General features: G+C 39.1%; 1 protein-coding gene across 1 annotated transcript in view; it reads left to right on the top strand.

The window, feature by feature from the left end:
* TANC1 (tetratricopeptide repeat, ankyrin repeat and coiled-coil containing 1) overlaps nt 1–16,738 on the top strand; it is a 259,647-nt gene that overhangs the window by 108,101 nt on the left and 134,808 nt on the right. The window contains 1 exon segment of the mRNA XM_078147021.1: nt 3,643–3,843. Within this exon segment, the coding sequence (XP_078003147.1) occupies nt 3,643–3,843 (201 nt within the window).

The following is a 16,738-nucleotide window of genomic DNA, read 5'->3' as shown; positions in this document are numbered from 1 at the left end:
AATTGAGTTTGCTCTTTTTTTGATACCGGAAAGTTGGATGGCATTGATTTCTAACTTCACATCACTGTGAGGCAAAACAAACAAAAACCCTCCACTTGATGTACTTTCAGACCTCACTCCCTTGGAACCCACCACAACATGCAGTTGAGCCTCATTTCCTTGCTTAAAAATGATTAAACTGTGGACAAAAGAAAGAGGGGAATGGATAGAGCCTTTGTGTTTTTTAACCTGGTCTCAGGCAATGACTTTTCAAGCCTGAGGTTTAAGGTGTTGGAGCGAGACAAGTCATTTCTAATGTCTTCACCACCTCTGACAGTTGGTGCCTAGTGGGCTAATATACGAATGATAGGGGCGGGTGATGATGAAGATGGGAAGGGAAAGCAAAGAGATCCCTACTGACTCCATCAAATATTGTATTGTGTATTGTATAGTATGTTATTAAGCATTTTCATGATGGTGGTTATTTGGGTTAACTTCTAATAATAGGGATTTTTTTTGGTGATCTTTTAGTTCTGGAAAGATGCTGATTAATGGTATTTGGTCATTTATACGTATGGGGTTTGGTCATTTAGATGTATAGTTTGTGGTTCCCAACTCTCAGTTAAAACCTTTCCAAAACAAATGGTCCTATTGGAGACCAAATGCAGTTTTTTTGGTATTTTTTTCTATTGGCTTTTTAAAAAAATATACTTGTTATGGAACCCAATGGTTTTTCAGGAACCGCATGACTGTTTTGAGTGGGCTAATGAAATAATAGAGGGAGCCTGCTCCCAGGCTGGGATCTGTTTCCATGGCACAGTGTCTTCTCCCCAATCCACTATCTAGTTTGATCTCTCGCCCTTGCTGGGCACACACTGATTTTTTTCATTGTATAGTTGGCTGTCATGCTGTGCTCTGGCCCGGCCCCCCCCCCCGCATTTGTTTGTTTCTTTATTCAAAAGCCCTTTTGTAGAGTGGGTTACTGTCCAACCTCAAGCTCCCTAGGATGCAGTTGGGCAGTTTGGAGCTTGTCATTCTGGGTTCATCCCCTCTGAGCCTTTTCTGCAGGGCTGTGTTGCTAGTGTGTTTCCCTCCAGACCAGTAGACTTCCTTTCATTTTCCATGGCAATGACAGAAAGGAATAGTAAGAATAATTGAAGTTTGGAAATAAGTATCAGCTTCTCATGAAATCGGTTGTTTCAACTTCCTTCCCCCAGACCTTTATCAAGATAAACAGATTTGTCTGCCTAAATCCCTCTGTGCAGCTCTTAAAGGCACAGTGCCCATAGCACATGCAAGAGCTGAAAAATAAACAGCTCTGTGGTTATGTCTTTATGGGTGCCCCTTTTACCAGTACACGCTGTAATCCTTCTGTATTGGAGCTGTTGCTGCCAAAAAGTTTATTGCTATTCAGCTCCTCCAAACTTAAACTGGTTCTCAGACAAAAAAGCACATCCCCAGTCATCTTTATTATCATTCAGTCAGAGTTGCTTGTAGCATACTTTTGGTCTGCTAGCAGCTATAGAGAGCCCAGGGCTAGCTCTCTAACACAATGGGCTATTGGTTGAAAACCTAAAAGGAAATAGAATTCCTTAAGTTAGATCTTAAAAAATGATATTTAATAATTAGGATGGTGTTTGGCCTTTCTTCCTTGCCTGCATCAGGTAACAATGATTAGTAACAGTGAAATGCTCCCACTCCCAAAATTCAAAGGGAACAAAGGAACAAGCATTTATTTTTTTATTTTTTAGGCAGTTGGGGTTAAGTGACTTGCCCGAGGTCACACAGCTAATAATGTCGAATGTTTGGTTTGAGGCTAGATTTGAACTTAGATCCTTCTGACTTCAGAGCCGGTGCTCTATCCACTGCGCCACCTAGCTGCCCCGAAATGAGCATTTATTAAGTGCCTCCTGTGTGCCAAACCCTATGTAAATGTTTTTACCAATTTGGACAGGACAGAAAAGCAAAAGCTTTCTTTCATCCAGATGCTTGAAATTTCCAAGGATACCACTGCAGTGTCCATATTTTTTAGGGTTCTGCCCATATACCTTATGTTTCAATGGGGGAACAATCACAGAATGTGAGAGCTGCAAGGAGCCTCAGCAATCATTGTCATGGCCCAGTAAAAATAACACTGGATTTGGATTCCAGAGAACTAGGTTGAAATCCCAGCTCTCCAGTTATTACTTGTATGACCAAGGGGAGGTCATTTCACCACTCTGGGCCCCCTCTTTAAATAAGGGAATTGGATTGATGATTTCCGACCTGCTTTCCAGGTCTGATTTTATGATCCTTCAAACTTTTATTCATTCATTTGTTTGTTTATTGATGCAGATGAACAAACTGGCCCAGAGGGGTTAAATGTGCTGACTTAGTGTTACAGGATTAGTGGAAAAGGAAAGGAATAGAATTTAGGTCTTCTAACTTCAGTTTACTAACTCTTTCTTCTGAATCATGCTGCCCTTCCCAATTATATTTGTATTCAGTAATTCAGCTAGGTGTCAGCTACATTAGATAATAAATTAGATAATAATATTTAGATATATTAGATGATATGTACATATTATATAATAGATAGCGATGATGATGATGATAATAATAATAATTAGATAATAAAATAAATTAGAATATTGTCCAGTAGCAGCAGATGATAGTTATACACTGCCATGTGAAGATCACTGCCCAAGTACCAAGGGACCTGGAGAGGGGAGATAATATAAGGTCCCTGTCCTCAAGGACCTTAGTTGTCTAAGAGGATCGTAGTACCATGGTACAAGAAGGCTGGATGTGGAGAATTGGGAGATTTGGGTTCATACCCGGATTCTACCTCTGACTTCTAATTCAACTATAAGCAGGCAAGTTACTTAGCTTCCATTTCCTCATTTGTAAAATTATTTTGGTACCTACCTCCTAAGCTTATTTCTCAGACCCAAATGAGCTAATGTAGATAAGCTATGTTGCAGATTTTCAAGCATTATATAAATGCCAATCTTGTTGATGTCACCACCACCAATCACCAACATCATTGGCACCTCTTTTTCCAAAGCTAGTTTGTTATTGGTTTAGCTCTAAGCGTGTATATACCTGTTGGGTGGAATGTTTTAGAGAAAGAGGGATAAGAGTCTCTTCCAGCTAAAAATAGCTCTTTGAGTGGTGATAAGGAGAGTGGGACTAGTACGTCCAGCCTAACCTTATTGTACCAGAAGGTCAAATAGCTTTAGAACTGACCTTGAAGTTAGAATTCTTTTGGGGGGGAAAAACTTTCTTTTGAAGATTTAATAAGAAACAAACCTCTTGAGAAAGTCCCACATCAAGCCTGAGGTTACAATAGTATCTCTAGAAATTTTATGGACTTCACCTCTCCTTAGCTCTGAACCTTTCCATTTCTATCCTGTGAGGTAGATGAAACTAGACCAGCCTTGGAAAGTTGGGACGAGGTACAGGTCGGTGAGATATTCAGTGCATGACATTTGCTTTATAATGAGATCTTCACTTGTCTCTTGACAGCTTAAATTAGAGGGGTACCAGGCTTGCTAAAGAGCCATATATGTTTTATGTGGTCTTAGTGTAATTAAATTCTAAGTGTAGGTTTTATGAAGGTAATTTGTACATGTTTCGATCTGTAATGGATAGCCTAAGACATCTTTTCTTTACTTCCAACAGGTGACTTTTGTGCTGAGAATGCACCTCAAATTATCAGCGCATCTGGCCACAGAACAGATTTTTCCATAAGTAATATTTCGGGAGGAGAAGACGCATGCAGGACAAACTTCACAAAAGGAGTTTCCATGTCTTTGCCTTCATCTCCCTTGCTGCCTCGTCAGTCTTATTTGGTGCAGTCGAGATCGAACAAAAAATCTCCAGGTAAAAAACTAACAGTACAAATTGTGAAGAAACAGTAGTATCCCATTTAATTTTTTAAAGCAAAAAAAAAAGGTGTGGTTTTCATAAATATATAGAGACAGTAAACAAAACTGTTACCTAATAAGAATACTAACATTAAAGAAAAGGAAGTGTTTGGAAATGAAATTCATCCCCTTCCATAGATTATTTATTTTAATTTAAGCATTCATCTTTTTTGAGTGTCCAGAGTATAGTTTCCAAAAGTGGGTTTTTAAAAAATGTTTGTGTTTTGCATAGTACCAGTAATAATATTTGGTTTCTTGATGCTGAACTAAGGACTGTTATGGCTGAAGCTCATTTGTAGCAATTTTTAAAAATGTACAGATTTAGCCAAATAAAATTTGTGGACATTTAGTTTATTACCAGCGAGCATTTTTTGGCTACTTGAAATATTGAATGAGGTGACCTTGTAAAATCACACAATTCAACAAATCCTGTATCTTTAAACTCATTATTACTGTAAAATAAAGTCAGTGTGGAAAAGTGGTGAGGAGGGGAAAGAGACCTGTGTATGTAACACCTGATAAGTCAGGTGAGTTTCCTGACTGACTTCTAGGTTTCTCCCTGTTTCTTTGTGACTGCAAAGGGGCGGGTAGCCAAGGTGATTTTGTGTGCTCTGGGGTCATTGCTTGAATGTCAGGTAACAGTTTTCCAAAATGCTGATGCCTAACATTGTTCATCCTTCTCCTGCTTGCCCCTCCTTATTTTCCTACCCCTCCCCAAAACACCCTGCGCCTAGTTAGACACCTGCTTGAAGGCTGGATGAGTTTATGCCCTGTTTGTCATTTGCAAGTACAAAGATGCTTCTAGATTATATGAAATTACATTTGGGATCTCTGAAATGTGACTATACTGAGCTTGTGAAATTGATGTTTCTATTCTTGTACTCAAATTTTGGCTTCCTAATCACTTGTATTTAAATTTGAACAGTCATTATTTAATGCCCATTAGGTTTAAAGCATTGAGTGGATATAAAGACGTGTTATAATTGAATACTGAGAGTTTGTTAGGAATTGTGAGACCTAGTTAACTTCAAGGGAACATCTGAAATCTCTTTCTCTTGCCTCTATCTATCTTTCATTCCACAGCCCCCCTCTTACCCTGCTAGGGTATCCTACGGGCTCTATCCTGTACCCTTACTCTTCTGTTGCTACTGGTGATATCATCCCTTCCATGGATTCATAGTGTCATCTCTTATAAAAAGAACTCCCAACTCTATGTATCCAGCCCTAAACTCTGTCTGAACATAAGTCCAAGTCCCTCCTGACCATTAGGCAGGGAGCTGGGTTGGGATACCACCTCTGACCTTGGGCAGGTCCCAGTCTCCTGGGTTGTATTTTTCTCATACATAAAATGAAGGTTTTAGACTCGATGACCTTTAAGTTCCCTTTGGATTCTAAATCTATGACCTCAGATGCCTTTGAGGTCCCTTCCAGTCCTAGAGCTAAGATCCTATTGTCTCATCTTGAATGTCTCCTAGACATCTCAAATTGTGTGCCCTGTCCTGAATCTGTCTCTGCACGCCCCACTTTCCCTCTCCCCCCTTCCAAACTCCTCTCTTTCTATTTAGGGAATTACTATTCCAGAGTCACTCAGGTTGGTGACTTAAAAGCCATGCTTGAACCATCTTCCTCACTAACTCTTAAGCTCCAAATCCAGTCTAAATATAAGATGTCAAGTGTGGTTGATTCTAACCCTACAGCTTCTCTGGCCCCTTTATCTCTGTCTGTCTCCTCACCCCTAGTTCATATTTTTGTCACCTTAGACCCGGACTGCAATAATAACCTGCTAATTGATCTCCCAGCCTTCAGGCCTTCCCCTCTTCTCTCCAATTTCATCAGAACTGTAAAAATAATCTTCCTAAGGTGCTACTAGTCTGAACATCTCATTGTACTTCTCAGCAACCTGGAGTGGTTTCCCTCCCATTGCCTCTTGGAGAAATACTCCTATCACTATCTGGCTCCTCCCTACCTTTTACCCTTATTTCATACTCCTCTTCCAGGCAAACTGCACTACTAGCTGTTCCCTGAACTCTGCTGTCCATTTCTTATCTTTGGGCATGGGAACAGGCCATCTCTTCTGCCAGAAGTGCATGCCTGACTTCTCTTTCTTTGGCTCTCAGAATCCTCGCCTAACTTAAAGAGGCAGTCTGGTGGTGAAATTAGAAAGCTGGGCCTGGAGTCAGGAAGAGCTGAGGTCAAATTCACCCTCAGATGTTGAGTAGCTGTTTGACCCCAGGCAAGTCAATTCCCCTGTCTACCTCAGTTTCCTCAACTGTAAAATGAGTATTAATAATGGCATGGATCTTCAGGGTTAAACCTCACAGAGCTGAGAGGCTTAAATAATGAGGTAATCTTTGGCACAGTGCCTGACAAATAGTAGGTGCTTAATACTTTTTCCTTGCTTTCTTCCTTATTTCAGGGTCCAGCTCCTTTGCCCATCTCCTCGGTGAAGCCTTCCCTGATCCCCCCCTCCCAACTGTTGATATCCTCTTCTTCCTCAGTTTACCTTAACACATTTATTTGTGTACATATTGTGATTTTCACCCTATTCTATGGAGAACTTAGGATTCTTGAGAGTTGAGACTGTTTGGTTTTGGTCTTTATATTCCCAAGTGCCCAGACCAATGCCTTGCACATAGTAGGCACTTAATAAATATTAGTTTGGATTATCATATTGCGTTTCATCATGTAGGAGTTCTCTTGTAGAAAATGTTTTTTTAATGGTGTCATTCCCTCTAGTTTGGAAATCTCTTTTGGTATATAGAGATTTTTATTGCAAAGACAGCGATTGTAAAATTATTTGACCTGTTTGTCAGTAAGTATTTAGCTAGTATTTAGGGAAATGATTTATTATCTGGGGGATTAGAGCCACTTTGCAAACAGATTTGATGTGGGTTGCAAAAGTAATTCTCAAATCTATTCTGGATCCTCATGTAATATGGAGCTATTTCTTGGACAATTCTCTCTGTTATCCATTGCTGTCAAATAAATTGCTGCTATTATTAGAGGCCTGTAGCAAGTATTAGAGGTATGTTTGTATGTGTGTGGGCAGTTACTGGTATGCTAGAACATAGGTGGCAACTGGACAAGATGGTCAGAAAAAAGTAGGATAGGGAGCTTGGTCAGCGCAGAGAGGTCTGACAAGCGCTGTATGTGAAGCAAATCAGGCCAACAGAGATCCATCTTTTGTTCCTGACTTTATTTATGCATTTTGGACAAATTTCTTTCTACTCTTATTTCTGTTCCTTCTTGTTTTAAGAAAATACATCCCATCGGGTTCAAATTAAGTTCCTTTGAATGCTGTATTAATGTAGGACAGTGGGTTTTCCACTGTATCCATCCTTATTAGAATGAATAAAACATGGTTCTTTTATTTTTGCAGATGAATAATTTATGTGAAATAGGGAGTGGCCCTTCCAAGAGGGAATGGAATTTTAGAGTTGGAAGGGACTTTCATAGCCACTCATCTAAACCATTCCTGAAAAGTATCCCACCTGAGAGCTTTGGGTCTGGAGCCGTAAGAGCTGGGTCTGTCACTACCTGCATGACTTTAATCACTTCACTTCACCATTCTGTCCTCACTTTCCTCATCTGTTAACTGAAGGGATTGGGTTAGATGACCTTGAGGTCCCTTCCAGCTGGGAGACCATGAAACCCATGAGACCTTTACTTCACCACCTCCAAGTGGAAACCTACTACTTCTGAAAAAGCCACCTTTACTTTTGGAAGGCCCTAACTGCTGTTACGTTTTTTCTCATATCGAGACTAAATATGCCTCTTTGTATCTTCTGTCCATGATTCCTTGTTTGCCCAAGTAGAACATGTATAATTGCCCTTCTAAATGACAGGTCTCAAATAGCTGTTACGGCTCTCCTGAGTCTTATCTTCTCCAGACTAAACATCCTCAGTTTTTTCAACTTCTCCTTTTGTGATGTGGGCTTATGTCACTTCACCATCCTGATTTCCCTCTTCTGAATGCTCTCTGGCTTGTTATTGTTCTTCTAAAATGTGATACCCAGTGCTGAACACAATATCCCAGATAAATTCTAACCCAGAGCAGAGTACAGCAGATGATGCCCCCTAATTCTAGATGTCATGCCTTTCACAATGCAGCTGAAGTTTGTAATTGTTTTCTTGGTTATCATATCATCTTGTTGACTCATTGAGCTCTTAGGCCACTAAGACACCAAGATCTTTTTCAGATGAACTACCTCTTTTATTGTACTTGTTGAATTGAGTCCAAGTATAAGATTCTATTTCTATTCCTGTTGAATTTCATCTAATTTAATTTGCCTCAGTGTTTCAACGTGTCAAGATATTTTTGAATCCTGCCTTCTCCTTCCAGCTCTGTGTGAATTGTAAATTTGATAAATATGTCCTTTAGGCCTTTGTCGTAAAAATGTTAAAATAGGTCTAAGCCACTGAGTCAGTAAACATTTATTAAGCACCTACAGTGTGCCAGGCACCGTGCTAAACACCGGGAGACAGCATGCAAAAAACTGTGCGCCAACATAGATAATATAAATTAGAGATAATCCACGGTATATATTGCTGTGATAAATCATAAATAATTGACAGGATAAGTCAGAAATAATTGACCGGAAGGCACAAGAGTTAAGAGGGGTTGGGAACGGCCCCCTGAAGAAGGTGGGGTTTCAGTTGGGACTTGAAGGAAGTAAAGGAAGTAAGGAGGCAGAGAGGAGGCAGGAGAACATTCCAGGCATGAGGGACAGCCAGTGAAAATGCCTGAGGTGGGAGAGGGGACTGTATTGTTTGTGAAACAGTGAGGAGGCTGGTGCCACCCAGAGTGTATTTGTTGGGGTGTAAGGTATTAGAAGACTGGAAAGGTTGGGGTAGGATGGGAAGGACAGGTAGTGAATGTCAAATAGATTTGTATTTGCTTATGGAGGTGATACAGAGATTCTGGAGTTTATTGAGTAGGTGGGGGGGTGGGAAGAAAGGAGTGAGATGGTCAGACCTGCTTTTTAGAAAAATCACTTTGCTGTCTGAGGGGAGGAAGGACTGGAGTGGAGAGACCTTCCTGCCAACTTGACATCACACCATTAATGCACTGTTTCCAGCCATTTGGTTCTGAATCTGCTTAACTGTACCGTGGTTTAGCTTAAACCTCTCCTCCCCGACCTCCTTTTTTTTTTTTTTTTTGGGTGAGGCAGTCGGGGTGAAGTGACTTGACCAGGGTCACACAGCTAGTAAGTGTCAAGTTGGTCTGAGGCCAGATTTGAACTCAGGTCCTCCTGCCTCCAAGGCTGGAGCTTTATCCACTGCCACCTCGCTGCCCTCTCATACCTTTTTTTTTTTTTTGACAACAATAGCATTAGAGACTATTCATTGCTTCAATAAAATCCAGGTAAACTCTACAACATTCACCTGATTTATTATTCTGGTTTCCCAGTTAAAAAAGGAAACAAGGCCAGTCTGTTCTGATCTTTCTCGAGGAAGCCATGGTGGCTCATTGTGATCCTTTCTTTTTCTACGTGTTCACTAACCATCCCTTCAATAAACACGTTCTAGAGTTTTTTTCTCCAGGAATCTGTCAATTCCATGGTTGGCAGACTCCATTGTCTTCCCTTTTTTGAAAATTAGGACAACATTGCCCTTTTTGAATTCTGAGGTAACGGGTATTGTTATGAGGTGAGTCTAAGCTCTAAAACCTTATTGGATTCCTTTTATAATTTTCAAAATGAAGACCAGTTATTTGAAAACAGCAATGGCTTTGAAAAGAGTTGAATAGAAGAAAAAAATTTTTTCCTGATAGTTGTCTGACATATTTACATTTCAATGTAAACCAGATTGTTGGAATAATATCCAGAAACTTAGCATTCTACCTGCCTTTTAAAATAGTTAGCATATGGTGGTAAACGTGTGCTGGATTTAAAAATACTCATCTATTTTAAAATGTTAACACTGTCGCTGGTAGTAATCACACAAATATCCAGTATTTCTGCATTGCCTGTAAGATACTGCGCTACGCCTAGTGGGTTATGTGCTCAGCATTCAGTCAGTATCCTGAGCAGAAATTAGACTGATGTCTGTTCTCATGTTTAAATCAAACTGTATTACCTATTTTATTTTGTTAAAATAAGTTTAAAAAATAGGCATAATGTCAGCCTGAGGGGCAGCCTGGTACAGGGAATAGACAACTGAGCTTGAAGCCAGAAAGACCTGGGTTCAGGTTCTGCTTCTTGACGTGCACCAGCATTGTGACCTTGGGAAAGTCACAAATTCTTAATGGTTTAGGCAACTCTTAGGGTCATCTCAGAAGGTGCAGACTTGAATGGGCAAAGGGAGCTTTCTCAAATTGTAGAGGGAAAGGTAAGGGAATAAATATTTATATATGTGCCAGACACTGTGCGTTACCAGTATTATCTCATTTTCATCCTCACAGCAACCTTCCAAGATAAATGCTGTTATTATCCTCAGTTTATAAATGAGGAAACTGAGGCATACAGAGGTTGAGGGCCTTGCCCAGGGTCCCACAGCTAGTAAGTGTCTGAGACTAGATTTGAACTCACGTCTTTCAACCTCTAGGCTCATGAATGTATGCACTACACCACTAACTGCTCCGTATCAATGAAATAATGGGTCTGATCTCTGTCTCTATCCTAATACTATACCCAACAAATCAAAGGTACCAAAGAAAACATAAAATAATGTAACATTTTTTCCACTTAAGTTTTTTGAAGGATCTCATTGATAGTCTGAAGATTGAGTGTTAATTCATGTTAGAAATGGTGGTATTTCATAAATCATGGAGAATGCTTGCTATAAGAGCTGTCATGTTGCAGTGATTTTTACATCGTGCATTATTGTAGTATATGCCTATACATTCTACTGAGAAGAAAGGCACATTGTCATTGTCTGTTTTTGATAATACCTTTACTTTGTAAGTTAGGGTTGATATTACCCCATTTACACGGCTAATAACCAAAGGCTTTAATTTTTTGATTTTCAATAATCAAAAAGTCATTGGTTTTTTAGTCATAGAAATGAATAAATTATTACTAGTTTTAAAAATGCTTTAGGTTGGGCCCCCTGAAATGACTTTACAGAAACAGAATAATGAAAGACTCTTCCTGCTCTGGATCTGTGACTTTATGAATCAGGGATTATTTTATATACTTTATTTAAAAAATTAGACCTGTGATTTCATTGGTCTAGGGAGCTTCTGGTGAGGAACTTTCTCTGCTCAATCAGTCAGTCAATCACGACCCATTTCTTAAGCACCTACTATGTGCAGAGCATTGTGCTATATGCTCACCAAGATTATACATTCACCCTTTCTGAGATTTATAGCCTTGGAATGTTGCCTGTGGGCACTGAGAGGTTAAGTGGCTTGTCCCAGGTCACACAGCTTGTACACACAACCTGAAGGGATTTGAAACCAGATTGTCCTGACTCAGGGGACAGCTTTCTACTATGCCATGCTGACTCTCTTAGATTGTCTTTTCTAACCAGCAACCAGAAGACTTCCACAATGGTAAAGATGTGGGAGAAGCATTTCTTTATGTATGGCTTCTCTGTCAGAATTCATTCTGATCAGATTTGAAATTTTGAGAGAAAACTGCTCAAGGAAATGTTAGCCTTTTGAGGAAAGACGAAGTCTGAACCTGTATGTACCATCCCTTAAAGATAGCCTCAGGCAGGGCATTTTAAGTGAGTGGTCTGTCATCATGAAGTGGTGACTTATACTCCTGGAATTTAGGAAGTTTGGATGTGGTTCAACCAGGGCTAGTTAAGTGTGAGAATTTGTACTGGTCCCGAAGGCTTCAGTTGAGCATCCTACTAGCTGGGATGGGAAGAAAGAGAAGGGGTGGAAAAATTCTTAACTAAAAGGAAAGAGCAGAAGAGGATGTCAGTGTATTTATTTCCATCTTCTGCTGTTTCTGGCTTCTCATTCATAGTAATTTTCCAGTGAACAGGAATATGGACTCCTGCTTCCGTTGATAAAACTTCAAAACTGGATCCATAAATTGTTGAGCAGAAGTCATATTGCTTACGTGATTCCTGGGGCTTCAGCCTTGTTTTCACAGGACGCTCTAAGGCTGACAGTGCTCTATTAGACCAGGGGTGATACTGAGGAGAGGTAGGAAAGTAGAAGAAAAACAGGGAGGAGGACCCTGGTTTCCTGCCAGCCTTCCTGTCTTTCACTTCCTCTCCATCCATGCTATTCTATTTGTCACTTTATTTTTTTACTTTACATTTTCGTATAGGAAAACCATCACCACAGAGTCAGGGCATCCAGTCAAGTTCTTAGTCAGAAAATAATTTAGACCGGTTTCTAAAATGGGGAGCCTTTATTGGAAGAAGGTTTGTTAGATTGTTAAGATTGTTAGAGCTGAAAGGGACCTTACAGATGACTGTACCTGAACTCCTCATTTCCTATGGTATAGTGGAGTGGGGAGGGAGAAGGAAGGGAGCAAGTATTTATTAAGCACCTGCTAGGTGCCAGGCACTGTGCTAAGGGCTTTTTACAAATGTTATCTTATTTGATCCTCACAACTACCTTACAAGGTAGATGCTGTTATTATCTCCATTTTACAGTTGGGAAAATTGAATCAGACAGTGGTTAAATGACTTTCTCTTGGACCATAGAGCTCACTAATAGATATCTGGGGCCAATTTTGAACTCAGGTTTTCCTGACTCCAGACCCATCACTCTTTCCACTGTGCTTCAGATGTCCTAAAAGGCACCGTATCAGGGAATCTCTGGGAGTGAGGTAGAGCTGGATTTATGCCCTGCCACAAATATAAAGTAGCTGTGTGACCCTGAGCAAGTCACTTAATATCATTGATTCTCAGTTTCCTGTCCTGTAAGAGGAAAAGTCTCATGCAGTCATCGTTTTTGAGAAGTGGTGCTATTCTTCTCAAGCATAGCACTTACCTCATAGAGCCATTGTGAGGAATAACTGAGGGAATATATGTATAATGCTTTGTAAACCTGAAAGCATTATGTAAAAGTTAGCTGTTGTAATCATACTCATCATTGTCATCATTATTGTTGAATAGACTGAAAATTAGAGATTAAAGTTGCTTTGCTAAGGAGTACAATGGATAGAGTGTAAGGCCCCGGAGTCAGGGAAGACTCATGTTCCTGAGTTAAAATCTAGCCTCAGATACTTAACTAGCTGTGTGACCCTGACCAAGTCACTTAACCTTGTTTGTCTCAGTTTCCTCATCTGTAAAATGAGCTGGAGAAGGAAATGGCAAACCATTCCAGTATCTTGGCCAAGAAAACCCCAAATAGGATCACGGAGAGTCAGAAATGACTGAAATGACTGAACAAAGTTGCTTTAGAGAATCTGATAGGTGAGGGGTAAAGCTAGGAATAGAACTCTAAAATTTTAGCTTCTAGGCTAATGCTTTTTATGATATTCCAGGCATTCTGTTAATTCCATTTTCCCATTATTCTCAAATTGACTATAAACTACATGAAATCAAGTGCTCAGTTAGTTGCTTAATATACAGTTCAGTATTCTGTGCATACACCTTCACAGGGAGGCTTTGAGATGGGGTCTTTGGGTCACATCACATGCATACCAACCTGTCTTCTTGGGTGGTAAAGAAGAAGAGAGGAAACATGTGGCCGGTGTCTTATTATAGAACTTGGACGTAGATTCTGAGATGATGTAATGTCTTTCACTTCTGTGTGACGACAACCACGGTCTACTTCCCTGACCTTGAACAAGGCCAATCATCCCTGGTGTGGTGATTGAGCCGTTTGAGTTCCCTCATCTTGCTCAGCCCAGTACCTCTGTTTCCTTTAAGCCAGAGATTCTCTTAACTTTTTTTTTGTATGTGTGTATCATGGACCTCTTTGGCAGTCTTGGACCCCTTTGGATTTCTCAGAATATTGTTTTTAAATACATAAAATAAAATACTTAGGAGTTCAAAGGAGACCAGTTATATTGAGATACATTTATCAAAATGATTTTAGGGAAGGGTAAGTGAATAAGCATTTATTTAATGTAGTAAATGCTTTGCAAATATTATCTCATTTGACAGCTTGCTATTATTATCCCCATTTTACAATTGAGGCAACTGAGGTAAACAAGTTAAGTGACATGCCCAAGATCACACAGCTAGTAAGTGTCAAAATGTCTGAGGCTGGATTTGAACTCAGGTCCTCCTGACTCCAGGGCGAGTGCTTTATCCACTGCACCACCTAGCTGACCCTAAAAATATTTTTTTTTAAAAGCAAAACAACAATAATCTGAGTTCACTGATCTTACTGAAGAATCTCTGCTCTAAGTAGTAAAGGACTTTGTTGCTGGAATCTTTCTATATAGACAATATTCATTGCTTCATTAAAAAAACATTCACATTCATTCATACATACAGTGATATCACACTGCTTTGAAATACAGTGTTTAAAAGATACTGCTTTCCTTCCTACAGGTTTTATAACTCCTGGGCATTATCTATACTTTTACTTCATATAAACTTCAAAGCAGGATGAGGCTTAATATTTGTTAATGGCAATTATTGTTTTAAATCAGTTTTTATTGCTGACTTCTTTTATGTGGTGGTGTATTCTAAGCAAAGTGGACTGTTTTATTTTTAAAATAAGATTTATTGATATCTTTTGTTATTTACTCCATCATCCTGTCCCACAGTATCCTTCCTCCCTCCCCTCCTCCCCTCCCCTCCCCTTCCCTTCCTTTCTCTTCCCTTTACCTTCTTTTCCCGCCATCCCAGATAACAAAGACAAAAAACAAGGGGATGGATGGGGGAAACTCAGCACAATTGATCAGTATGTTAAAAAAAACTTGAAAACATGTGCAATACCTGTGATCTCCCATTTCTGCCAACACAGGGATAGGTTGGGGGGGTGTCCTCTCATATCTCTTTTTTTGAGTCATGTTTAATCTTTATAATCTTGCCACATTCACTTTTTTTTCTGCTTATATTATTTTAGTCATTATGTATATTGTTTTCCTTGCATTTGTTTAGCTGTTCCTCAGTTGAAGGGCATCTACTTTGTTTCTTTGCTATCACACAAAAGTGCTGCTGCGATAAAGATTTTAGTGTATATGGGCACTTTCTTCTTATAAGTGGCTTTCTTAAGGTTTAAGCCCAGTAATGGAGTCTCTAGGTGAAAGGGTATGGGCATTTTAGTCACTTTACTTGCTTAATTCCAAATTGCTTTCCAAAATGGTTATACTAATTCACAGTTCCATCAATACTGTGTTAGTGTGCCTATTATCCTGCATCCCTTCCAGCATTGACTAGTTCCTTTTTTTTTTTTTAACGTTTGCCAGTTTGCAGGGTATGAAGTGAAACCTCAGGGTTGTTTTGATTTGCATTTCTTTTATTATTTGTAACTCAGAGCATTCTTTTGTGTGATTGTTAATACTTTGCATGATTTAAGAACTATATGTTCATATCCTTTGACTACTTATCTATTGGGGAGTGACCATTAGTTTTATATGTGTGTGTGTGTGTATGTTTATATATCTTGGATAACAAACCCTTATCAGAGAAATTTGAAAAAAAGATTTTTTCCCCCCATTCAACCACTTCTCCTCTTATCCTAGGTACATTAAGTTTGTCTGTGCAGAAGTTTTTCACTTTCATGTAACCAAAGTTATCTGTTTAATCGTTTGTAATTTCTTCTATCCCTTGTTTGGTTTCGAATATATCTCCTACTTATAGCTATAAATTATTTTCTTCTATTTTGATGAACTCAGATCTGTTGTTATAAATAGTCTCCCTTACATGTGATGTGCCAAACTCTTGGTGCAGTTTTAAGCTATTAAAGCTTAGAGTTTAAAATTGCACCAAGACTTTTGGGAACTGGGTATCTTGAGAGAAAGATCAGGTGGCTAAATTTTTATCTTTTGGAGGCATTGGGGGGTTGAGTAACTTGCCAAGGGTAACACAGCTGGTAAATGTCTGAATCCGAATTTGAGCTTGGGTCCTCCTGACTCCAGAGTCTATGCTCTTTCCACTGGGCCCATCTAGCTATCCCTTGGTGACTAAATTTTGAATAATTTTTTTGCTAAAATTAAGTTACAGTAGGAACTGTACAGAGTTGGACTAATGTGGGATGGAGGAGTGATTTATGAATTTTCAAAAAATCAGTCATAGAAAAAGATTTATTGTTTAAGGATTTAATGACAATGTGCCCACATTTTAGCTAATGCTTAAATCAAAAACCAAACACTTCCAGTTTTCAGGTTCAAGTCAGTAACTGTCCTTAGCATTGTGGCCTTCTGTCTTAATTCCTCCCTACCTATTGAACACAAGGGGACTGGAATGTCAAGGGGAAGTGGAGAGAGGAAGAAGCTGCCTTAATTATTCCAAATTTTGTGACGTCTGAATTTAGTAGATTGTCTAAAAAAAGCAAGGATTGTAAACATTCTGCATCTGGATGCATTAGTTTATACAGGATTTTTTAGTGTTTCAAAGAACCTTCGCTCTCCATGTACTTTTTACTTCTGGAAGATTTTTTTTTTTTGGAAGAGCTTGGTAATAATACAAAATAAATTGTCATAAGGAAAAAAGAGTGCTTCATGAATATTTCGTAAGACTGGATCACGAGCTACAGACTGCTTTTTAAAATTTATTTAGTGCTATCATTTTATTTAAAAGTTTATCAGGAATAAATAATATTGAATTTCATGACATGTAAGCCAGTGACAGTAAGTAACAAGCCACTTAACTATGAAGATGGTCTGATGAGTGGAAAAAAATGTTTATGGAAATTTTTCTAGCTCTTGCTTATTGTTAACTTGCTTATTGTTAATTTTGACTAAATAAATAGCTTTTAGCAGTATGATATGTAGATCTGATCATGTCATATGATAATTTTAAGTTTGCTCATTGATCAGGGC

Source organism: Phascolarctos cinereus, unplaced genomic scaffold, assembly GCF_003287225.1.
Source record: "Phascolarctos cinereus isolate Bilbo 61053 unplaced genomic scaffold, phaCin_HiC Scaffold_726;HRSCAF=1367, whole genome shotgun sequence".
In the NCBI taxonomy this organism is placed as follows: domain Eukaryota; kingdom Metazoa; phylum Chordata; class Mammalia; order Diprotodontia; family Phascolarctidae; genus Phascolarctos; species Phascolarctos cinereus.
The sequence above is the reverse complement of the archived record's forward strand: the minus strand, read 5'-3'. Positions and strand labels throughout refer to the sequence as shown.